The sequence below is a fragment of the Thermobia domestica genome, chromosome 8 (genome assembly GCF_964235325.1).
Source record: "Thermobia domestica chromosome 8, izTheDome1.hap1.1, whole genome shotgun sequence".
In the NCBI taxonomy this organism is placed as follows: domain Eukaryota; kingdom Metazoa; phylum Arthropoda; class Insecta; order Zygentoma; family Lepismatidae; genus Thermobia; species Thermobia domestica.
The window spans coordinates 195,697,878-195,724,779 of NC_137461.1; the positions used below are offsets into that span (position 1 = coordinate 195,697,878).

Genomic DNA, 26,902 nt, shown 5'->3' on the forward strand with positions numbered 1-26,902 from the left:
ATTTTTGCCTCATTGTTTGCTATACATTACTCTTTTAAGTATAATAATTTAAAACTAATTAAACTATAGAGTAATTTGTAGTAATTCTAAAATCTCCCTTAGGTAAAATTTAACCTAAATATGAACTCTCTTGCACATCGGGAAAAAATCTTTGGTTGAAAATAATAACTTTTCACTTGGAGAAATGTTTATGAATTTTGATTTTTTTTTTCTGTAAGATGTTTTAGTTACGTTTTATGTTCAATTGTAAATTTCCTCTTCTATACAAATAACGTGTTTACATTACTTTATTTATTTGTTTACAAGAAAGAAAATCAGTTTTCTTTTCTTTTCCTTTCAGGATATCTTTTTATAATACTTATATAGTACTCATTATTTAAAAATGTTAAAAATATGGAATAAATAGGATTAGCTGCAGCCGGAAAGTGTGCTAATATTAATTGCACAATCTTTAACAAAGAATTAACACTTAACTATAAGAAGTGAAATTGTATTATCACTGCTGAAGCTACATATACCATTTCTGAAGGATAAGTTCTAGTAAGCTGGCAAGGAGTTCCATAAGTGATTTCGTTGTTTATTTACGTTGTTACCAATCGAGTTATGATTTGTTTTGTTAATAAAAGAACTCTGTATAACAAGATGACGTTTCAAATGTGGATCTAGTGTTCACACTTCGTTCTTTTGGTTCCTTATCACGCAAGATTTCTTATGTTTCCAATGCCATTATAGTGTTCGTGGAACTCTGTAACTTTTCTGAATATGTCGTATTTGTTTTATTTTATTCAACAGTGAATGCTAATTCTGTTGATATGTATAAGTGAATATTTATTACTTGTTATATAACTTCGCCCTGGACATTTTATGTGATCGACTTCATTGTAAGACTAGTACACTTGCAGCAACTAGGAGAAACAAAGAAAATGGTATTATTCTTAATAAATGGATGAGTGTCAAGTGATTCAGGTAAAGATTAGTGTGAATGTACTTATAGTATGACTTTTATTATGAATACCTACAAGCTCTAAAATAGTCAAAGATTTTCTGAAGGTAATAACATCAAAGTTTAATTGGGAATTAAATATTGAAGATTGTAGCTTCAAAGCGTCTAACATTACGTTCCCACTCCTATTTTTTTTACATTATTTGCCTTTGCTATATATGTCGCTACGGTGTAATGTTAATATCAAATGAAAAGATGGAAAGTGGATGAATTGTGTGTAAAAGTGATGAATACCTCAAAGACAGTTAAAAACTCTAATTTCCTTTCCCTTCAGTGGTTCAAAGGAAATCATGATTCTTTCTGTTTAATGTCGATTTTTAAGACTTTTCTTCAGGGTATAAACATGGGTGTAAACAAAGAAATTTATTTTATAATCTTACATTTCCTTGTATATAATAACAGTAAGTTGTGTTCGAAAAGCTTAAATGTTTCGAAAGTCTATTAAATGTACACTGATCAACATCTGTTCCAGAGTATTAAGAGTAGTGTTTATTCTTGCAAGGGAAGTTAGCTTTCCCAACCGAAGATGTCAACCGCTCAAATTGCTTTACCTGTCACTGTTACCTACCAATAGTCAGTGTATTGGCATATATGCATGCTTGTTTGCGCTTCTTCAACATAGTAGTTCATTAGCCCCATGATGTTTTTCTCCGTCACTACTGTAGAAATATTAAATTAATTTTTCTTTAACACCTTTTAATATGATTTATGTTCTATCTTTTATATGGGAAAATTAAGTTTATTGCCATCCACATGCATTAATGTTTATTTCCATGGTAAATAGTTTTACGTATTCAGCGCACAACGAGTGGTTCTATTAAATTTGATTTAGTTCATCATAACGTTTTGATTTTCTTAAAAATCTTCATATGAAAGAAATCTTAAGTAAAACCAGTACCTCTGGCCAGTTGCGGATCTAGAAGATAAAAACGGGGGGGGGGGGTCAGCCATAACCCTGACTATGAAGGTATATCATTAGTTTACCATAAACTTCCACAAATATATAAATACTAAGGTTCAATTATTTTTTTCACTCGAGGGCCTAGGCCCTCCGGCCCCGGTCTAGATCAGCCACTGCTTCTGGCTAATGTGACGTGTGAAGAAGAATCATTTTGCATTCAGCTGTAAACTAGAAAATTATTTCTCAACTTTTCCACACGCACAGATAAATCAAACGAATAATACTTTGTACTTCAAATGTTACGAGTATCCGTAAAGATTCCAGAAAGATCTCAGGGTCAGTGGCTTGAATCTCTGAACGTTCAGTAGCAAGCACCCACTAGCAGCAACGAAAATAACAAAGTCGATATTGTATAAATGCATACATTGTTTACAAATTAATAATAATAAAACTTATTCTAATAATAAAACTTATTCTAATAATAAAATTATGTTTTACAGTTTACACTTTCATAGGTTGAGTACAACTTTCACTAGTTTTTCTTTGCTACTTACGCTTCTCGATTGAATAAAGTAACAGAAATTAAAACTTATTCTTCTTGATACTTTAACGATCACTCTACGAGTGCAGTAATATATTCTTTATCCTACTCAACTGTTAAAACTTATTTAAAGTAGAAAGTGGAAAACAAAGCGAAACAAACGTATTAGGGTTGAACAACAACTAAAAGAATGAAATAAAAAATAAGACGCAATAATCGATATTTAATAGTGACTGCATGGGTCAGGCTTACCTATCATATGATAATTTATGGTGATATACGATAATTTAAGACAATGCTATATACGATAATGTCCTTGCGTAGATGAATATAGGATAATTTTAGAACGCATACTCTTTTTTGCAGTTTTTGAATGTGCAAATAAATTGTAGATGTGCATTTAATAATTATAAAACATATGCACTGAGGTTTTAAATAGTCATTCATGTTAAAATAAATCAATAACAATTTGAGAATAGGTAAATGGAAACTCTGCATCCATTCGTTAAATTCAATTACATTTTCGAGGAGGTTGAAATATGGTTGTTGTTCAGAGAAGTGTTAATTAGAATGAAAAATGATAAGAACCGTGACGCCGATTTGGAATTCCAAATTGAAGATTACTAGATAAGTTTATTATACATTACTGCTATTACTACAGTAGTAGTATTATACTTGTTTCTACAATTATCACGTGCTTAACGAATATACCATATTTTTTTAAATATACAATAAATTTAAAGGCGAAATACGATAATATTGTTTCTGAGGTTGGCAACTCTGGCATGTATGTTTGTATGCAGAGGTCCAACTAGCTTGAGATTAGCAGCGGAAGAATTCGACTGTTTTTTTCTTTTTTTTTTTTTTTTTTTTTTTTAGGATCAAAAGATCCAATATATTTCAGATAGAAAATTTCTATCTAGGCCTTATGTCTGGAGAACTACATATAGTGTATCCAAACCAAACCTACCACTTAGTATGATGTGCTTATTCCGTAAAAAATACGAAATCGCGATTTAGGGGACATCCAAAATGTTTATGGCCCCTGATCCAAAAAATCCAATGTTTTTCATTCATTACAAATTTTCTTGTACGCTTTATATCTCGATAACTACATATACTGTAGCCAAAGCAAAACTATCACTTAACTCAGTATGGTGTGCTTATTCCGTAAAAAATATGAGATCTCGATTTAGGGTCCATTCAAAAATTTTGTGGCACCTGATCCAAAAAATCCAACATATTTCATTCAATCAAGTATTTTCTTGTACGTCTTATATCTGGAGAACTGCATATAGTGTATCCAAACCAAAACTACCACTTAACTCAGTATGATGTCCTTATTCCGTAAAAAATACAAAATCTCGATGTAGGGGCCATTAAAAATTTTTATGGACCCTGATCCAAAAAAATCCAATATATTTCATTCAATCAAACGTTTTCTTGTAGTCTTATATCTGGAGAACTGCATATAGTGTATTCAAACCAATACTACCACTTAACTCAGTTTGATGTGCTTATTCCGTAAAATATACGGAAAATCGATTTATCTAGAGTCCGTTCGAAAATTTTGTGTCACCTGACCCAACATCTAATTATTGGCCAAGATCGCAAACATTTGATCATTTTTTTGGATCATTCCTAAGATTCTTGTTTAAACGTGTAGTTAATGATTTAATCGAGAAGAACAGCTCAAACATAACTATGCTATAAATATGCTACTACTACTACTACTACTACTACTACTACTACTACTAATAATAATAATAATAATAATAATAATAATAATAATAATAATACTCCTTACCACAACTTCCTTACCACATAAACAATATAAAAACTTTTTGTCAAGAATATTAGTCCAATAAAAATAATGTGTATTAATCAAGTTTCCAAATAAAAACATAAGTAGCTAATTTGAGTAGCCGCTGTATTACCTATGACAGCGTTTCAAATACTTTATTACATCCAAGCACTAAGGCCATATTTAAAAAGTTGATGGGTGGTCGAAGTAGACTTAGGGCTGTTCTGATAATCGAGTAATCGATAATAACGATAAAATTTCGAAACCGTTTCGTCGATAAAGAATTTTAATTTTATCGAATTATCGAACTTTCGAGAGTCTCGAAATGTTTGAGACTCTCGAGGTGTTCGAGACATTCGAAGTCATCAAGACTCTCGAAATGTTCGAGATACTCGAAATGTTCGAGACACTCGAAGTATTCGAGAAATTCGAAATGATAGAAACATTCGACGAGTTTGAGACTTTATAACTGTTCGTGAATCTCGAATTGTTTGAAAGCAGCAAATACTGAAAAATCTCACTATGATCGCAATTCATTGAGTCATTTGAATATTTTGAAAAGTTCAGTATTATCGGAGTGTTTAGAAGAAACAATGTAGTCGAGGTTATCATAGGTATACATAGGGTATTCATTTTAAAAGTTGCCTCTCTTGAAATGAAGTGAAAGAAAAGTTTCTTCCCACAAACTCGATATTCGAAACTTCGATAACACTCGAAATTTCGATAGTACTTGAAATTTCGATAATACCCGAAACTTTGATAATTTCAAATACTCGAATACTTTCGAGTAACCGATGTCAATTCAATAATTTTTCACTCCCGAAGTTCGATAGGTCCTCAGCCATATCGAACACCCCTTAGTAGAGCCAGAATAAAATGTGTCATAGGCAAACTCCATTAAAAGGAATTTACATAAATTGAGGTAAACTTATCACATTATTTTCGTTCAGTGAAAAATTCTGGTGGTGGCAGCATGTCTCCTGGGTTCTGGCCTCCATGGTCCCCAACTAGTTTCGCCTATGGCATTATATAAAATAATTATTCTCAGAATAGTTATTACGATCAGCAACACTCCGAGGACGATATATTCTAGTAGTCTGTGATCCTAAATGACTCCTTCTTACGTCAGAAGTCACAGTTTGCATTGCATTTAGGGCCTTCACGCTGGTCTAGTGGATAGCGCGCACCGTTGATCCATGGGATGCCGTTTTCGATCTCCAGTAGTTGAAACAAATACATTACAGTTATTCGGATTTCACCTAACCGTAAGTCCACGCCTTATATAAACTTCGGTGCTGAAAAGTGACGTTAAACTTCAAACAGACAACAACAAACTGCATTACACTACTTCAATAAAACTACTTTGCACATGCAATAATAGAGAAGATACATAAAAACATTATAGGGGGAGCGGTGGCTCAGTGGTAGAGCGTTCACCTCCGGTGCTTGGGGTCCCTGGTTTGATCCCAGCTCGCGCCGTGTGGACTTTGTGGTGGACAAACACCATGCTCGTGGGTTTTCTCGGGGTTCTCCCGTTTCCTCCCACTTTCTTCACTCCACCATTTCACTCATCTCTCATTATCACCGTCTCCTTTAGCCTAACCGGCATAACTGTGGGACTTTAAGCTTAAAGGTTTCATTTCATTTCATAAAAACACTATAATACAAAAGATACAATATTTTCCTTGAAAGAAATAGGCATAAGCTGGAGGTGAAATATGGCTACTTTTTAAAGATAGAAGCTATTTTTGGATTTGCAAAACATAAGCAGACTCTAGTATGCAGTTGCTGCATACATTGAAAATCAATACGTCAAATTATTTAATCGAATTCTAGATGTATCGATGATTGAAGAAAGGATCCAAGTCACATTTTAATGACATTTTGTTTATGAACTTTTGCGATCTTCAAGAGATATACTCAACTGTGTGTATAGAAAGATTAAGTGATCCAAGTTTTGCAACTGCGTAAACTTAGATTCAGTACATAAAGATCCGTATACATGTATTGTGGTCTTTTCCGCACTCAATCTTACGCAAACATCACCAGCACTACATCTATTATGTTATTGTGTGTTTGTTTTGTTAGACAAAGAACAAAAAGCAAGATAGGCATATTCTAGTTATACGAGTGGTGCTGGAAAAGTTTCTACTAACTTCTACTACTAACAGTCGCACTAGTGTTCCACTATTATAAAACTCCGAAGAATAGACGTTTTTATAAATCAATTATCTTTGGTTGTTTGTTTAAGTTTATTCCTCTATTTTTATAGCAGTTTAAAGAATTAGATTTGACTGAGAAATGGAAATTTTCTCTTGAACACTTTTGAGCATTATTTTTTTGATTGTTTCAAATGCAGTTTAACACTTAAACAATTCATCGAGCGACTTCATTTGGCGTTTGAAGATAAAGCACCATCCAATAAGACTGTATACAATTCGTTTTCTGGATTCTAACGTCTGTCATACATTTCTCAGTAATGAATTTCGTGAAGGTCGTCCATCGACTTCGGTTGGCAGTAATGTTGAAAATATGCTTGAAATGGTTGAGAGAAACCGGCATGTGACTTATCGCGATATTCAAGCCTCCTTGACACATAATAAATGGACAGCTGCAGTATCTGTGCACTTAGTCTATTTAGATACTGCTATATCTATCAATGAATAGGTAATGCCTACTACTAAAAAAAACAGTTGTTTATGTGCCAAAAACCACTGAAAATAGAAATTCTGAATTCATGTAGAATAAATGTGAAATACAGTGACTTTACTGTAGGTTTTGTTGAACATTACTTGCTCCCTGTCAATTGTAATGTGTGAATATTAACACGTATTAACAAAAACGTCAAATTGTTATATTCTTTGGTTACTTAGTGTATTGCAATTTACTCTTTATTTAGTTTCATTGATTTGTGACTTATTGATTTATGTGTTATGTGATACTGTGTTTGCTTAAACCAAAATTTTATTATTTTTTATTAACACTTTATGTCAATTGAGTTGATGGTAGAAAGGGCCTGAATCCAACAATTATAAATTGTGACCATTATTTTAACTTTGCTACTAGGTGATGAATATGTTAGATGCCCTTCGTAGATTAATTGCATGTCTTGAATATGACGATAAATATTTTAAAATATATATATATTTTTTTTTGTTTCATATCTGAAAATTACAAAAAAAAAGAAAAAGAAATCCTTTCTGCAATCGTCCATTCAGATATACTGATACTATAAATTCTTCTCGTATAAAATCGTGTAAATGCTACGCTGCATCAGATAGCGACTGTACTTTTCCCTCTGGATTGATCACTTGTTGATCAGAGTTAAAATATTATCAAATATTGAGAACAACATCCTTCTTCGTTTCTGCGCCAAACAGGTATGATGGCAATTTAAAGTTGCTTACAGTTCACCTGCAAACACTGGGATTGTATATCCATTCCACATTCCGACCTCAGTCTACTTCTATGTCTATTTTATAAAATCCCGACCGCGATTACCATGACTGCATTGAAGTAAAGAATGTGTTTGTTATCGGCAACACGATTGAACTGTGTCCATTGTCAAGATCCCTTCTCTCATTTATATCAAATTAAACAGAAACTAAGCTAATGTTACATGATGAGGGATATGGTCCCGGAAGTCATTCGTTCGATTCTTGTGGATGTCATAATTTTTTTTCAAGAAGATTTGAACTCATGTAGCTTCAAGCTGCTTTGAAGCATTTTGTAAAACATGTTTGGTTCATTAAACTAGATGAAATGGCAGAAGTCCTTTACCCTGCACATGTCTACATCTTATTCCTTGTCCTGCCTTTTTCTCCCTTACTTCCTACTTTTACACATTACATATCTTGCAATATGTCAGCTATACTTTGTTATGTTACTTTGTTGAGTCAATATTTTGATTTTGGCTAACATGTCAGACAATGCTCTTTCTACAGAGTGAAGTGATTTATCCGCAAACATAAACATTATTTTATTGTGGAAATCCTTATTTTCTACTTTATCAGCTATATTGGTAAGTTCACGTTGGACGATGTCATCTCCTGTGAGATCGATTGAGAGTAATGCTTGTGGTACTGAATTTTGGAGGTTTATGTCCTAAACCTTCTAGAACTTTCGATTTACAGATAGTGACCGTGGGTGTTCCCTAACATTTGAAGTTTGTTACCTTATATGGATAAGAGAAGAAAGGGGGTTGAGTTTTGTAAAACCAGCCTTTGAATAAAACCACGAACACCGAGTTTGTCGAGAGAGTGTGAATAAGATTTTTATGGGGAAACTTTGTTGGACGACAGGTCATGGAGCTACCTCAATACTTGAAGGTATTGTAATCAGCTGACATATTGAAGGGACTTAACATTACAAACCATTACACTTTACAGACCTCAGAATCTATTTTACCTACCCTAAATTCTGCTGCATCTTTTAATGATCTATTTTGAGTATTTCATTTATAATTGCAATACTAGCTCTGTTAAAGCTACATCCCTAATTTAGTATTCTTGCATCTTCATGAAAGAACTATACAATTTATTATTCATGTTTGCAGCTTTTCATAAAGCTGGTGGTGAAGACAACATCCCCAATCTGTTGGGCAACAATTTTCTTACATTTTCTAGGTTGCCTTCAGTGCTTTGCTGATATCATATACAGTAATGCAACACTAATCTTACAAGGGAACCTTCCGAAAATGATAGTTGCAGTGAAAGATGTGACCTATACCAATTGAAAGAGCTGTAACAGAGATTAGCATTCCCAAAAAATTAGCTGCCCATATCAATAGGTTCAAGAAATATAAGGAGTGGAAGTTCGGGAAACAGCAAGGTTGGACAAGGGGGAAAAAGTGCAAATTCCGAAAAAAAAGGGGGGCACGGCAAAATACAATGCTGATAAGTGATGTATAGAAAGAGACTTCCTACAATAGGGAACAAATGTAGGCCACGAGTGGGGTTAACAGTGTTGCCAACTGCAATGAAAAGTACATGTTTTGCAAAGAGCACTATATGTAGTGAGTGCAATATTCAGTGTCATGTAGAACATAAGATATGACGTGTATAATCAGTGGTACAATCTAACAAAAGAGAATAGAAAAAACAGAAGTACGAAAAATACGAAAAAGACGGAGCTGGCCATAATGCGCCACATTTGATCACGAGCTGTACATATTAGAATGAACAAAATAAAAAAGCACCAACTATGCAGGAAACCGACGTACCTAGAGTCGAAAAGAAAACGAGTTCCGAAGTTGTCAGCACTGGCCATGAACATCCAGATAATTCTAATATAGTTAGGCCACTTGCTTCACAAAAAGAAAATTCCGGCAACAGGCATTAGCCTTCGCATCATTTGTACATGCTCGTCAACATTGTATGTGCAATTTTTCGATGAGACAATGGTCCAAACAGAAGATACATTTGCAGTGAGCACAGCGGAATACTGCCAATCCGTCACACATGGTACAATGATCGCCTGTGAATGTCTCGAAACAGTACTCTAGAGGTGTCGGAACCTTTAATGGTCTTTCTATCACATATCCACACCTGTAGAAAGCATACATAATCAAAGGCTTGAATAAACATGCCGTAAATTGGTAATGGGTTAAGGCTTGAAGTTTCAGAAAATTTTCGCGGGACCAAATGTTAAAGTGAGTATCTGATAACACAAGTTCTGTAACGTAGCGCACAAAGTTCTTGTATGGTCAAAAAAAATAAACATCAAGTGGTTGTATCAGACCCGTACAACCAGGAGGGATCAGCTCAACTTTAAAATTCACTCCGGATGGTACATGCTCGTAGAGCAAGTTGGTGTCTTTGTTCGCTGCCCAAGAATCAACAAGTAGCACAACATCAGTTAGGTTTCTTTCTGCCAAACTTGACCAAAACACGTTGGCATAAAACGCGCTTAAAGCACTCTTCCGCTTATTTGCGGTTGTATTTGGGAAGGCCTTAATATTCGGAAGAGTTGACAAAAAGTCAAAATGGCCGCCAAAAATATCTGCTCGGTGACAAGAACAACGTGCATTTTTGGCGGCCATTTGGAAACCCGTGCTTCATATAGCAAATGTTTCTTATAGGCGGTGTTGCATCTATCCAAAGAAATATCATCCGCCCCCTGTTCCCATTTGAAATGTTGTGTTTGACCCCTCGAGCCTTATGATGGGGGTCCTTGGAGACTTACTTCTTACAAACTTTTCTTGGCCCCCGACATGAGTACATTCCTGTGCAATTCGATTTGCAACATCTCTTTTCGCTTCGCAGCAATTTGAGATCACAATGTTCGATGCCATGTTAAGACACAACATATATTTGTGGCGGCCATTTTGAAAACCATGCTTCATATAGCAAGTGTTTCCTATAGGTATTGTTGCACATTCCATGATCTATCGAAAGAGGTACCACTCGGTCCCTGTTGCCATTTGAAAGTTTGAAGTTAGCTGCTGGAGCCCTATGATGGGGATCCTGTGGGCACTTGCTTCTTACAGACTTTTATCACCCCTGACATTGGAACATTCCTGCACAACTGGATCCATCACATTTTTGTTTGTTTCGCAAATCTTTCAGGTCACAAAGTTTGGTGGGACACCCTGTATATTCCCACATACGACCCAATAATGACATAGTGTTCACTACTTCTATTATCGGTTGTTGGCTCGACCCAACCATTTCATGTTCCCCGACTTGACATTGCCTCAATCACTCCAGCATTGATGCATTCCAAGTGATGCCTGTTGCCGGAATTTTCTTTTTGTGAAGCGAGTGGCCTAACTACATTAGAATTGTCTGGATTTTCATGACCAATGTTGCCAACTTTCGAACTCGTTTTTCTTTTCGATTCTAGGTACGTCGGTTTCCTGCATAGTTGGTGCTTTCTTGTTTTGTTCATTCTAATATGTACAGCTCGTGATCAAATGTGGCGCATTATGGCCAGCTCCGTCTTTTCCGTATTTTTCGTACTTCTGTTTTTTCTATTTTCTTTTGATAGATTGTACCACTGATTATACACGTCCTATCTTATGTTCTAATGCCAGGTTGACGCTGAATATTGCACTCACTTCATATAGTGCTCTTTGCAAAACATGTACTTTTCGTTGCAGTTGGCAACACTGTTAACCCCACTCGTGGCCTTCATTTGTTCCCTATTGTGGGAAGTCTCTTTCTATACATCACTTATCAGCATTGTATTTTGATGTGCCCTTTTTTTTTGTTTTGTTTTGTTTTTGCGGAATTTGCACTTTTCTCTCCTTGTCCAATCTTGCTGTTTCCCGAACTTCTACTCCTTATATTTCTTGAACCTATTGCTATGGGCAGCTAATTTTTTGGGAATGCTCATCTCTGTTACAGCTCTTTCAATTGGTATAGGTCACATCTTTCACTACAACTATCATTTTAGGAAGGTTCCCTTGTTAGTATTCCGAAATAAATATTGCGAAATTTTGTTAGACTTGTCGGTAATTGACGGCTAACTAAACTAATGTTATAAAAACTGTAAAATACACGATTGGGGATCAAACGAAACGATAAATTCCAATTAATTAGTAATATTTAATTGTGAAACTTTCCATGTCGTCTTATTCATATTCTAATGAGTTTGGTACCGTCATGTACTGTACCGGTATGTCGGGTACTGATTAATATATATGAAAGAATAGGTACCTAGCATTTCCACCATCATTCTTTTCTATTTTATCGCTGATGACCTCTTTGTTGTGCACATACATGCAATTTCTTTGCTGAAGAAGAAAAGTTGTACGGTTTTCAAAATGTTTTAAGTCATGCTCATTGTTAGTTAGTATGATATACATAAAAAAAAAATTTCTTCACATACTTCGCTGGTTTAACGTTCTTAAATTCAAAACTTGTTTATTTGCAGGAGAAAATGTTCTATGTGTACGTAATGAATGTGGTATTATTTGCATTTTCCACGATCCGAGGAGTACTCGCTTATTCGGATTATCCATATTACAGGTATGCAGAACACTATCATATTTACATAGTTATAACTCTTTGCCTATTCTCGCGGTGGCTCAGTGGTAGAGCGTTCACCTCTGGTGCTTGGGGTCCTGGGTTTGATCCCAGCCGTCGTTAAGTTAACTTTGTGGTGGACAAACACCGTGTGCGTGGGTTTCCTCGGGGTTCTCCCGTTTCCTCCATTTTTTCATTCCACCATTTCATTCATTTCTTATCTTCACTGTCTCCTTTAGCCTAACCGGCATAAACGTGGAACGTAAAAATCAAAGATTTCATTTTTTCCTTTGCCTATTCATGAAATAACCTACATAAATTATTAACAGAACTGAATATCTAAAGGATATCATACTTGTAAGTTTCTCTATTGCAAAAAGAAATCCTTGATTTATTTCAGCAAGATTTTTTTTGTGTGTGTGTGTGTGTGAAAATTTGAATTAAGTTTAAATTACAACTTTGATGCTACAACTTAGGACATATGATAAATACTTGCCTTATGATATTGATTTTAAAATAAAAGAAGAGAAAAGAACACCAAAAGAAGGATGAAACTTAAATTGATGAAGATATAATAATGAAGAAGAAAGAAAATTCACTGCTACGAAGATCGCAACGGATTTTCATTATTGTGAACACCATTGATTTTGTTAGCATTGAAACTAGAACAATGGGATATGAACTCTGATGTAATGCTAAGCTTAACGTATAATGGTATAATGATACAGTATTTTGAATGTTGAAAATAAGGTTGCCAAATTTTATGATTTTACGCTCCTCTGATGTATTTTGTTATCAGAAAACTGGAAAATATGCTTGTATTTTCCTTCTGAAAGAATTTTTTCCCTTTTTAATAAATCCAAGAAAAGATAGATAGATAAGTATAAAACTAAATGATAATAGTGATATTTGTATGTTGGTCCACGAACACAAAGCGATACTTCAAATGATAGTTGATCCATAAAATGGAAGTGAATACAAATTATGGAGTCACGAATCGTTGAAGAGGAAATGGTGTGTAACCGAATCCAATCAACTAACAAACATAGGTGACGTTAATACCACATGGAAAAGTTGATTATATATTGTCAACACCCTTCTATAATATAGCAATTTCATTCTCTCTTTAATTATAGGTTATTATAGATCTGTCTTATCAATTGCTATTATAAATATAAAATTTAGATATAGAAATCATCACACAATATTAAGTTAAAAAATCGTAAAATTTAAATTTGTAATACTCATCATAATTATCTAACCCAATGTTGTGTAAATCTAAACATTTTAAAGTATCTAAATATATATATATAGGGTGTTTCAAAACAACACCGAAAACGTTTGGGAGGTAATTTCTCACACGAAAGTAAGTCAAAAAGTATGGACCATCCTGGGTGCACAAATGCTCCGTTTCGGAGTTATAGACTGCCGAAAACATGAAAAATTAAACTTTAAAAGTTCGTAGCTCCAAGACTATGGGATCTACCGTAGTCGGATCAAGACTTCACTTAGGAACTAATATGTGCACTATCCAAATATCCATGTTTCAGAATCCTAAGGTACTTCTGCAACAATTTTTATAGAGGTAGTTTGTGAGTACTTCAATTTATATGCCCGTAGCCAAACTCCCTTTACAAAAATTGTTGCGTGAGTACGTTAGGATACTGAAACATGGGTTTTTGGATAAGGCATATATTAGTTCCTAAATGAAGTTTTGACCAGACTAAGGTAGGTCCCATAGTTTTGGACTATGGGCCTTTAAAGTTCATTTTTTCATGTTTTCGGCAGTCTGTAACTCCGAAAGGAAGCGTTTGTGCACCCAGGTTGGTCTATACTTTTTGTCTTATCTTGGTGTCAGGAATCACCTCCCAAACGTTGTCGGTGTTGTTTTGAAACACCCTGTATATAAAAAGCCAACGGAACAGATAGTATCCCCAATAGATGAAAAGATTTCTTTGACGATTTGCTTAACACGCAGCCAAAAACTAATGCTCGTGGAGAAAGGGAAATGCACACAGCAGAACCATGTATTTCACAGCTTAACCATCTCCGGGTGTAGTTGGAATTACTGCTGATTTAATTTTAGCTGGAGGGAAAAAAGTCGTTGAACAAGATACAAAGACTTATTATCCTTATCTGAAAAAAATAGGACTTACCACAAGAGTGAAAAGAATCAATCATTGTTCTAACTCACAAGAAACACAGCAAAATTGATTCTAGAATATCGAAAAGAAGCGGGAATGCAATAGCCTGGCACATCAATTATTTATTGATATTAGAAAGATCCACGACTAGGTTAGGAGGGAAACATTATACAATGTTCTTACAGAATTTGGAACATCAAAAATGCTAGTTAGACTAATTAAAATATGTTTAGATGAATCCCAAAGTAAAGTCCGAGAGAAAAATACTATCCCACGACCTTTCACATCGAGAATAGCCTGAAACACGGAGATGAGTTGTCGCCATTATTATTCAACTTTGCTCTGATATACGCTATAAGGAAAATCAAAGATAGCGACCAGGGCCTAAAGCTGAATGGTACTAGGTTGTGGCGTATGCTGATGCTGTAAGCTTAAATCTGATAGGCGATCATACGAGAACAATAGAAATAAATGCAAAGGTTTTATTAAATTCTTGCAGCAGGCACGTAGTCAAGAAGGGGGGGGGGGGGTCCGGACCCCCTTCGAAACCAGAGACGAAAAAATTAAGGAAGGATGAAACAAAAATAAACTAGAAAAAGAAGAATCAGCATTAAAAATAAAAATAATATTTTGTCATTGCTTCTCTGCAGTATCAAACATGTTATTTCGGAAACAGTTTTCTACTGCTCCTTTAACTTGTCATTTGTAACAGACAGTAGTTAACGGAATAATGAAAACAGAAAGTTATGCGAAAAGAAACTTCTGTCAACATTTGATTCAACACAGAAGGGAATACAGATATTATAAAATATTTTAAAAGACATTATTGGGTATATACTTTTTATAATAGTTGATGTGTACTTTTATTTTATACTAGTTGAATACACCCATGCTTCGCACGGGGGCTGTATTTGGAAGTCAACGCGTGAGTATTACCATTGATCTCAGCGACCACGAAGTCTATGGATTTGATACTAATATCGGTAATTTTGATCTATTTTTTAGACGTCTCGGATCCCCCCCCCCGGTTTCTCCCGGCCCGCATGCAGTTGTAACTAAATTTGCAAGTTATCGCTAATGGAAGTGTCACCATTAATTTCAGCGACCGCGAAAACTATGGATTTGACACTAATATCGGTCATTTTGGATTACCTTTATATGTCTCGCTGCCTCAGCCCCCCCCCCCCTTCCCAGTGATCGTCAGCCGGAGCCAAATAGCGTGAATTTGGAAGTTAATGCGATCGGAGTTTCATCATTGATTTCAGCGACCGCGAAAACTATGAATTGGGCACTAATATAGGTCATTTTCTACTACTTTTACATGTCCCGGTAAACGCCCCCCTGAGACCCCCCTGGTTCGAATTTTGACAAAAACGTTTAACTCTGGTCTGGAGAATGGACGAAGGTATTCGTGACTAAAATTTGGTAACTCTCGGTCAATTTGTCTGGCTCCCAAGCCGGTTCAGGTAAACTCCCCCTTAAGACCCCCTGGTTCGAAATTTGAAAAAAGAGCTTCGTCTTGATCTGGAGCCTGGGCGAAGGTACCCCAGACCAAAATCTGGTAATTCTTGGTCCACTCATCTTGTCCCCAAGCCGCACACAGACAAGCAGACAAACACACAAACAAACCGGAACTCTTTATTTTATTTATATTAGAATAGAATAGAATAGTTGAGGTCATAATGAAAGGAAAATTGTTATATTTAAATTAACAGAGGAAGGAACGTAGACATTGTAAAATATTTTCAATACATTTATATATATATATATATATATATATTCTTTTACTCGAGATTTCTTCTTAGCTTGTTATTAAAATACTTAGTAACATATCCTCATTTCATCGTCCTAGCAAACAAATATATATATTGTCAATAAAATAGCTTAGATTGATTGAGCTCCTGGTGTGATAACCACAGTATTTCATGTCATTCCCCCTCCCCCTCCCCATTACGAAATCCTGGCTAAATGAACAAATATATGTTGCCAGTAAAGTACAGAGATTGTTCAGTCCACATTTGGCCAATTTCGACTTACCTAAAAAATTTGAAGAATCCTCGGCGCCAGGTCCTAAAGTGATCGATGTGTTTCCCTTGGTTTCCAATAATATCCCGACAGCGTAATTTCCACTGTAATAGGTTTCTCTCAAGAACTGGGAGGGGTACCTTGTCCCATTCCCTTTGCACAGCTTTCCAAAGTCCTTCCACAGTTGTCACACGCCGTTTTCCCAAAGCCCGCTTCAGCAATCCAAATCCACAATAGTCCATAGGAGTTGCATCTGGATATTTAACAGGTACCTCATTGAAAGGTATAACTTGTATACCACTTGCCTCCTCCATCTCCCTGTAGATGCGAGGGACGATCGTGAGGTACGTGATGAGGCCTTGTGCATGTGAATGCGCACCAGATTGGCGTCATTTCCGTACATTGTTGGAATCTCATGTTCGTAGGTTGACCGCATGATCTGCTCCTGAAAATACTGCGAATTTATTTTGCAGTTCTTCGCCACCCTACGAATCATCAGTTTACCTCGGTAACAGTAGCCAGTAACGATCACGAACCCTTTTGGGAAGGATTCTTTACAGACACGAACCCACCTTCTGAAGTTCTTGGCGACTTTCTCTCGGTACATGATGGCTCTCGGTTTGCCGCAGTCGGAAAGGTAAATCCATGCTTCATCGATCGTTACGACGTACGTCCACTTTTGTTTTGCCAGATGCCGTTCGTACAGCTTCCGGGCGTTACACTTTCCTTCCTTTTGATGGGTATCCGTGAGAAGATGGCTGCGAGCTTTCATGACTTTTTTCCAGCTTGAGTTGATGGTGTAATGTCCGGCTCACAGTCCCCAAAGACACGTCAAGACGGTTATCCATGCACCTTTCTGTTGGCGGATTTTCTTGCATTGCCATTTTGAGAAGTTTCCTCTGGATGGTGGAGGTGGCCTTGGTGCATTTCCGCTTCCTAGGCAACTTCGTTGGTGATCCAAATGGTGGAGCTTCGTTGCCCTTGTACTTTTTAATAACATTTTTATTCTACTTAAATTGATGTTGCAACCATTCTTCTTGCACTGTTTTCTAATGAGAGAAACACTAAAGTGGGCGTCATAAAAAGCCGCAACATAGCCGGCTTAGTTTGGGCGGCATTTTGGTCACAGAGCGGAAACGCACACACTTGGAAACAAATTTAACACAACACTCACAACAATGGTCCTTTTTTGTGCGTTATTGTCGTCCGCGCGGAAAAACAATTCCGTTCCCAGGAAGCCACTGCACAACACTGGAGGACGCCACGAGCCAGGTCGGGTGAGTCCATTCTGCCCGGGAGGGGGAAGGAACGAAATCGGCAAAACATAGGCTGAACAACCTCTGTTTTCAAAAATATTAAATAATCTTTCTACAAATTAAATACTTTCAAATATCTAGCATCAATACTGACAGACCAGAATCACATACATGAATAAATTGAATGTCAACTAAAAGCAGGGAATTCGTGTTATTATTCAGTTCACAATATCTTGCCGTCGCGAATTCTGTCGAGAAATTTGAAGCTTAAAATATATAAAGCGATAATAATACCTGTTGTGTTGTTATGGTTGCGAAACATTGTCACTTACTCTGAGGGAAGAACGAAGACCAAAAGTATTTGAGAATAACCTGAGGCGAATATTCGGTTTCAAGAGGAATGGGAAAGGGAGAATGAAAAACTTCGTAATGAGAAAATTCATAATTTATATTGTTTATACCAAACATTGTTAGGGTAATCAAATCAAGAAGGCTCTGGTAGGCAGGTTATGTAGCCAGAATGAAAGAAAGTAGGAACGCTTTCAAATTTTAACTAGAAATCCAATCAGAAAGCGACCTCGCAGATGAGAGAGCAATATTGTGATGGATCTCTCAGAAATGGGAATACAACATAGAAACAGGATCCAGAAGTCAACAGAACAGAAGTCAATGGAGAGTTTTTGTGAACACGGTATTGATCCTCCATTTTCCATAAGCCATAGAGTGAGTGAGTTAGTACTAGTAAATTTTAACTGTTTCTAATTTCAGTAGAGTGTTTCAGGTGGTGATGATGTTATGTTCTCTTCAGACGCTGAACCGATGACAAAAAAACACTTGTCGCTATCTATTACTGTTTCTATTCTTTAGCGATGAACATTGAAACCGGAAATTGATTATTTCTGTCACTTCCGATTGAAGAACGAGTCAACGGAGGAAATGAAATCTACTCTCGGGACGCTGAATCGATTGTAAGAACCCACTTATCAATGTCATTTATCATTTTCACTTTATGAAAATCAGTATTGAAACCGGAAGTACTAGTAAATTTCACACATCTGGTTTTGGTAAACAATTGGAGGTGGTGGTGATATGATCTCTTAAGACGCTGAACCGATTGCGAAAAGCCACTTATCGCTATCTATTACCGTTCTTGTTCTATTGTGATAAGCATTGAAACCGGGAATGGTTGATTTCAATCACTTCCGATTTGACTTAACAGGTAACGGAGGAGATGAAATCTGCTCCTGAAACATTGAACCAATTGCAAGAAACCCCTTTTGCTCTGATATCTGTCAACAGACAAACAGACGGACGGACATAGCCGTTCTATAAGGCTTCCGACACTTATGCACAGACAGTTGGAAGTCTAAAAATTACAGTACAGTAACAATGCAAACATGATGTTTCTACTTTCATACATAAAGACTTCGAAAATTCCTGTCAAACAGAAATGTTAACGTTAGTTTAGATAGTAATTTCGAACAAACTAAATTTTTACGAATGAATAGTCCTGCATATACTTCGCATTTTGTAAGTTTACTATTGTTGTTATCATTATTATTTTAAAATGTATTTTATATTTCCTGGTCTCCATTCAGATATTTGGTAATCCAGATGACTGGAGTCCCGATAATTGTAGCAATGCTATAACACGAATTATAATATTACTTCAACGTTCTATCATGTACTGCAATTTTTAAATCTTATTTAGTTTCTAAGTGAATTCATTTCTGCCTCTTTCACGAATTATCTTCTGTTATACGCCGCATATCACATTTTACGATTTCCATGTTGAATTGAAGACAAATTTAACGTTATACAGGAGTTGCAGGAAAATTAAAATATACTTAAATATTTTATTTAATCTTCAAATTATAGCCTCTAAGTTCGAGGAGAAGTGTTGTTGTGATGCAATTGATAAGGCATCTATCTGCAGACCTGGCTGCCCGTTTTCGATCCCACGTACAGATGAGAATTATTTCATCTTTCGAACCCAGTTCAGTGGATCATGAAGTCCTTGTAAAGATGAGTATCTTGGGAAACTGGGTAAAGGCGATCGAAACATGAAGCTGACTGCATCGTACGTGCGCCAATCTTCGCATCAACGTTTCCTTGGGCCCCTTTAGGATCCAGATGTTCTTGCTTGTATTTTGCTGGGATACCTGACAGCTAAACTCAGATACCCGAACATCTTTCTTCCTTCGTCCCCAAAATTATTCAGATATCGGCGCCGTTGCTGCAACGCCTCCTATGTACGTTCCGAAGTCTAGAAAGTTGAGCAATGGCGTACACAGAATTTCATTAATGGGAGATTAAAGCACTTAGTCGCGTATTCTTTGGGTACATGTGAGATTTTGGTGAAATGAAAATGAAATGAAATATTTGAGTTTAAAATCCCTCGATTATGCCCATTAGGCTAAGGGATACGGACGATTAAGGTAATTGAAGATGGAATAAAACGGGACTACCCCCGAGAAGGGACCTCATGCACCAGAGATAAGCTGTCTATCACTGAGCCACCGTCTCCCATTGCGGGATATTTGTATGTACGACCTTGGTACATATCTTTATGTAGCAAAGGTTTGATTTTCCAAAATTAATGTATCTTGCTCAAGGGGGAGTTAAGAAACCCGAACCTCCTTGCGTACGCCACTGATCTGATCCTTCTTTAAATCCAACCTTTGGGCCTTCTACAACCCAACCTGAATGCGCAGTTTACCTTTATCTTTAGGTTTAAAGAAAAAGTTGTTTCGTTACTTTTCTATTTAAAAAAAAAAAATATTTACGCTGTTACTTCTGAAACATGAGTACCAACATCTTAGATATCACTTAGGAATCTTAATACTACCAGGAAAAGAAATGTGTATACTTGATTCACTATAACATATTTTTCCCCCAGTGGAGTACAGGAAGACTGATTTTACCACATTGCAGATATGTTAAACAAATATATGAACCTGAAGAGCAATTTGTTTGAACTTGAGAGTTGGTAAACTTTGCAAAACTGAGTACTATGGAATATGAAACATAAGACTATCGAAGACCATCTATATCTGTACGACAAAACCATACTAACCAACTAATAAAGTCTACAATGCACACAACAAACTAAACGGGTAATATGATATTTGATATGTGGTTCTGTATTAAAGAAGCACAAGTAGATTTCGTAAGGCCTTATCTTAGTAAAATATCTGTGGTTTGTTTTTCTTAAGTTTTTTAGTGATGATCATGGTCATAATTACTTTAGGATTGGCATAAAACGACCCAGTAACATAGAGGAATATCTTGAATATTTGATCTCTGCTTGGAAAGAAGAAATTGAAGTTACAGCTCCTGGTGGGACGCTTCTCCTTGATGGTTTTTTAGAGCCCACACTTAGAAATGTAAGTAATTTTGTTATATTTTTAAAACAAGATGTGACTGATATTTACCATAATATTACAATGCCCTATTACAATAACCTACGAAATTCTACAATAGTCTGTTATTATCACTTGATGAAAAAATATATCCAAAGACGAGACACGTCAACCGATAGATCTTGAATTGAACAAAGTGATATAAATGTGTGTAAGAGCAAACAAAAATAATTAATTTCTAGATTGAAGAGGTACAGGAACCATACCATATATTGAAATCAAACTGATACAGAAATATATCCTCATTAATCTCTTCATTTGATACCAGCAAGATGACAATACATAGCATGGTTAATGAGAAATAGCCTAAAATAATCATTAACTCTTAAATTGCATTTTTGTTTAACTAAAATCGCCGAAAATAATTATTAAATCTTAAATTTTATTTTCTGTTGAACTATAATAGCCTAAAATAATTATTAACTCTTTAAGTGTATTTTTGTTTAACTAAAATAGTTTAAAATAATCATTAATTCAAATTGTATTTTTGTTTAATTAAAATAGCTTAAAATAATCATTAACTCTTAAATTGTATTTTTTGTTTAACTAAAATAGCTTAAAATAATCATTAACTCTTAAATTGTATTTTTTGTTTTCTAAAATAGTCTAAAACAATTATTGACTCTTAAATAGTATTTTTTGTTTAACTAAAATAGCCTAAAATAATCATTACCTCTTAAATTATTTTCTTGTTTAACTAAACTAGCCTAAAAAACTATTGACTCTTAAATTGTATATTTGTTTAACTAAAAATAGCCTAAAATAATAATTAACTCTTAAATTGCTTTTTTTTTTGCTTAGCTAAAATATCCTAAAATAATCATTAATTCTTAAATTGTATATTTTGTTTAAGTAAAATTACCTAATATAATCATTAACTCTTATGTTGTATTTTTTTGTTTAACTAAAATAGCCTAAAATAATCATTAACTCTTAAATTGCATTTTTGTTTAACTAAAATAGAATAAAATAATCATTTATTCTTAAATTGTATTTTTTGTTTAACTAAAATAGAATAAAATAATCATTGACTCTTAAGTTGTATTTTTTGTTTAACTAAAATAGCCTAAAATAATCATTGACTCTTATCCCTAACAGCACAGGATGTGCTAGGCATGTACCATTTAGGTGTCCCAGCTACTTTTTGGGTACCCGATACTTGGCACATATTATATTCATGTGCAAAGTATGTACTTCAGCTATCTACAGTTTTAGATACTTGTTACACCTAATTGATATTTGAAACTATGTACCACAAATGTAGCATTTATGTACCTGGCTCAGTTTCGCACTCTAACAGTCATTTGTTTTTATGTCGTCACTTAGGACATATATCTGTCATGTTCTAGGTACGTCCTTGAGGTACATACTGTTTCAGATACTCTAACAGCACAAGATGTGCTAGGCATGCTATATTTAGGTGTTCTAAATTTATCTCCCACATTTGATGCATTTGTTGCTTCTTTTTCTAAGCGATTGTGTACTAGAAGCAACAAGCGCATCGACTTTGTTAGATGGAAACTGTCGCCAATCATTTGAAAGTGAATATGGAAGAACCATGAAATAAAGTAAATAGACACCCGTCATTTTGTTATAAAATTAAATGGCGAGTAGAGTTTATCTGATCCCAAACGGTTATCGTCAAATATATGCGGTTAAAGGAGCACTCTGATTAGCTAAATTCAAAAAGACCTCAACAATTTATCCCTGTACAAGCGACATTGTCTTCATCGCCTCCGTGGTCAAGTCGGTAGAGCACGCGACTAGTAATCCAAAGGTTGGTGGTTCGAGCACCTTGTTCAAAGTGTTTTTTGGAGTCACCTTAATGTAAACACATTAAGCATATAGGCGATTTAACATATTTCGGGGGAGTAATTTTGTGGTTCATTGACGCTTACGGCATGGGGAACATGCCTAGAACATACTAGGCACGTTCCGCAGGTACATGTCAGGCATGTACCTAGGGGCGGACATATATTGTGACTATCACTTGCCATCCATGTGATTTCTCTCATAGGTACATAAGACACATACTGGGCACATTCCTATGTACCTGGGGAACATGATAGGCATATGCCTGCCATGTACTTGTGCTGTTAGAGATGTTTTTTGTTTAACTAAAATAGTCCAAAATAATCATTAACTCTTAAATTATATTTTTGTATAACTAAAATAGTCTAATATAACCATTAACTCTTAAATTGTATATTTTGTTTAAGCAAAATAGCCTAATATAATGATTAACTCTTAAATTTATTTTTGTTTAACTAAAATAACTTAAAATAATCATTAGCTCTTAAAGGGTATATTTTGTTTAAGTAAAATAGCCTAAAATAATCATTAACTCTTATTTTTTTTAACTAAAATATTGTCTTAGTACAAGACATGTATCAGTCAGTAGATCATATCGAGCTTAACCTGGTTGAGGATAATTCTCATGTGTTGTTTGTGAGACAACCGAAGGTAATGAACTTTTGTTGCCCTAGAAAGTATGCCGTTCGTTGCCAATAATAATATTAACAGTTTTTACTGATAGTAATTATTGTTTATTTATACAGTGTATTATTTGTAGGAAAATACACTGTTAACTAGCGAATTGTTGTTTGTCTTTTCCTATCGACGATAGATGGTCTTTATGCACATACAGCTTTGATCTTTAGAAATAATAAAATAATGTGTGTGTCTGTGTCTTTCAATGTGTCTATCACCAACTTTACGCATAGAAAGATGTCACCTAGATCCACAAAATTGTATAAACAGATAAATCTTCAACACATCTAATAGCATACGAAGCCACTTTTTCGATTTTCGTCTCGGGGCTAGAGAGTCAGGGAGGTTAAATGTTATGGAAGTTTCTTCTCTGATTATTTCCAAAAAAACGGTTTGCCTACGTACAACCCCGTTACAGTTGTGCTTATAAGGTTGCATAACGTTAGAGAATAAATACCCGAGGAACGAAATGGTTGTAGAGAAATACTTTAAGTAATTACATTCGTTTCCCTCTCCTTGTATCTACGTTCTGAATTAATGCTTTGCAATGACGGATGCTTACACCTAGAAATGAATAAAATTATTAGTGTTGCACATACAATTCATGAGAGAAAAGTGGTGAGCTATACGCCATAAGAAAGAGCGGGTAGAAGTTTTGCGATTCATCAACGAGTTTCTTGTTGTTAATAGCCAAGATGCGAGTGTTCCTTAGCTTTATTGCGCTTGCTACACATGCTACGAAAATCTTCTACAATGGCCATTTCTTACGCCATTCGATTCTTCTTTTACGGCTATTAATATTAAAAGAGCAGTTCGACTTAGAAATGCATTTTTTACAAATTATTTCCACTTGTAGAGTTGAAAATTCTAAAAGGAATGGTGTTTGTTTGATCCTGATGCAAATCCTGATGGTGGGCTGCACAAAAGTTTTTATAATATTATAAAACGTAGCTTTTCCTACAAAGCATAAGTTCAACGTTTTACAAAAAGAACTAAAAGTTTCAAAACCAATATCATTTAAATAGATGGCGGACGAGATCGCTGCAGCACCTAAGTACCTTTTCTTTAACCTTGGTTCCGATTCCCAAACAAGTACGTTCATTTTCACATTTTGTTGAAATTTTTAATGATGACCCTATAATTTTGTGCTTCAAGGTATGTACAGGAGCGCGGCATATGTGGCAAAAATGAAATAACACCTGTAAAGTTTGCCAGAATACGAAAAATACTTTATCGGTTAAATTTGTTTTATTCGCATCGCTCTCCGCGGAACCCTCGTCACCCATTTCATCATCATTGTCACTTGATACAGAAAAATTAAACGATGAATCAATGTCCTGATGAACACTGTCATCGTCGCTGATTCCTTCTACAAGGCGGTATATTTCACTCCCTAATTCACATTGAATAGCACTTGTATTTATATTTATTTCTAAAACAGTACCTTCGGAATAATGAGTGACACCGTCGTTATTACCCTCTAATGACTCGTCTTGACTACAACCGGCAATCGCGTCTTGTACGATTTTTTTTTTCGTTGGGAACTGGACATACATCGGCGCTTGTTTAAAGGCTCGGATTCTAAACCTTTCAATAATATACCTGGAACAGCATTCTTTCTCAGTTTGCGTGTAAATGTTTCTCCTGGCATTACTTTTTCTTTTTAGTAAACATGACTGCTCGAAGTCGGACTCTTCAAAATGTTTCGAACAAACACGAGTGTATTTATTTGGCTCAAAATTTTTTCTATTGATCTTCTTGAGCCATAGTTTATATCGATCTGGTGATTTCTCACGATTGGGAAATCTTGTGTCCCTCGGTTTTAATCGCACGAGAATTACAACCGAAAACAGCACGTGTTAGGCATTTCTATCTCACTTCACGCACACACACACATAAAGCACTGTACTAACACTTGTTCTCTACTTCGCACAACACTACGTAATCACTGCTCTCTCTATTTTTTTATAGTACTGCTGAAGAAAAAACAACAAACAAAAACGTTCCTCAAGAATTCAACACAAAGCAAGACTGCTAAAGAACCCAAAACAATCTACAAAATCGACTACACTATTAAAGGATTATATCAACTACGCACAAGAGAGTGGATGCTGACTCACATTGAATTCCTTGCAGCCCACCAGTGACGTAAGCATTTGCGATTCATCAAAAACAAAGGCATATAGAAGCTGAACGAGACAGCCTATGAACATTTAAAGAAATACGTGTCTCTTATTTCTTTTTACTCTTTTTATTGCACCAAACTTGTTTTTAAGTCGAACTGCTCCTTTAAGATACAATTTATGTACTATACAACTCATGCTCTTCTAGGATCTTTGGTGCCTTATGACACTTGTACTGCAAGACATAATAGGCCGTGGTTCTTTGGGTGTAGAATGACAGTATTATGTTATCGCTTAGTTATGTGCTCTATGACCGAAAGATTAATTATCACTTGCCTAATGGCACATGTTATATCCGTGTCAGGCAATAAGTAGCTGTTGTACTCACTCACTTCCCCACTACTGTTCTATAAATATTCTGGGTTTACAAGGAGGTTGCAGTAGTTTCTACGTTGTTTCTCGAATTTCAGTTAGGAGTGACAAACAAGAATAGGGAACCATACAATAATAATATAACGTTTCTAAAAGATAATTAAGCTTAATTGTTAGTGTTAATGTTTATTTTTTGATTAGTTTATCAGGTACTCCCTAATGACGTCGTATATATACAGGAATTACACCCTTTTTTCTAAGAGATAATCGGTGATCAAACTCGGATCGCTTTGATTCGTAATAGGCCCCTATTTTGTAACAATTATTTCAAAAGGTTCCTGTTTTAATACTTTCTTTCTTGCAGTTATTTTGAAACTTGTAGAAACTCGGAAAGTGTTGATACATTTTCCTACAAAGCCGTAAACCATTCAATTATAAACTAAATGATGCAAGAAATTAAACATTCAGACCTTCTTCAATGTCACTCCAGAGAGAGTAATTCTTTACAGTAATAATGCGGTGTCTAAAAAATGTTTGGTCTAATCACGAACACAACAAATTAAAAATAAAAGCTAGAAGAGGAAAACAAGTAAAGTCTACAAAAATGTGAAATGTAAAAATTCGTTATAACATCGTTGATATTTAAACATGGCAACTATCGTTTCTTTTATTTTTATTTTATTTTTTTTTTTCACTAGGTGGAGAGACCGTGGCGCAAACGCTACCAGAAAGCAACCCTGTTCGAATTAATAAAAGATAACATTAGGATTCCAATTAATAAAATTTCTTTCTTAACTAAGAGAACTGAATGTTACTGAATTAATAAACTTAACATTCTTTAACTTTTCCCTTTG

At 35.2% G+C, this 26,902-nt stretch overlaps 1 protein-coding gene across 1 annotated transcript in view; it reads left to right on the forward strand.

Annotated features, from left to right (window-relative positions):
* The first annotated feature begins 846 nt into the window (after nt 1-846).
* Nucleotides 847-26,902, forward strand: part of LOC145691904 (uncharacterized) — a 93,654-nt gene continuing 67,598 nt past the window's right edge. The window contains exons 1-3 of the mRNA XM_081767210.1: nt 847-966; nt 12,125-12,219; nt 20,892-21,027. Coding sequence (XP_081623336.1) covers nt 943-966; nt 12,125-12,219; nt 20,892-21,027 — 255 coding nt within the window. The 5' untranslated portion in view covers nt 847-942. The remainder of the gene's footprint in view (nt 967-12,124; nt 12,220-20,891; nt 21,028-26,902) is intronic.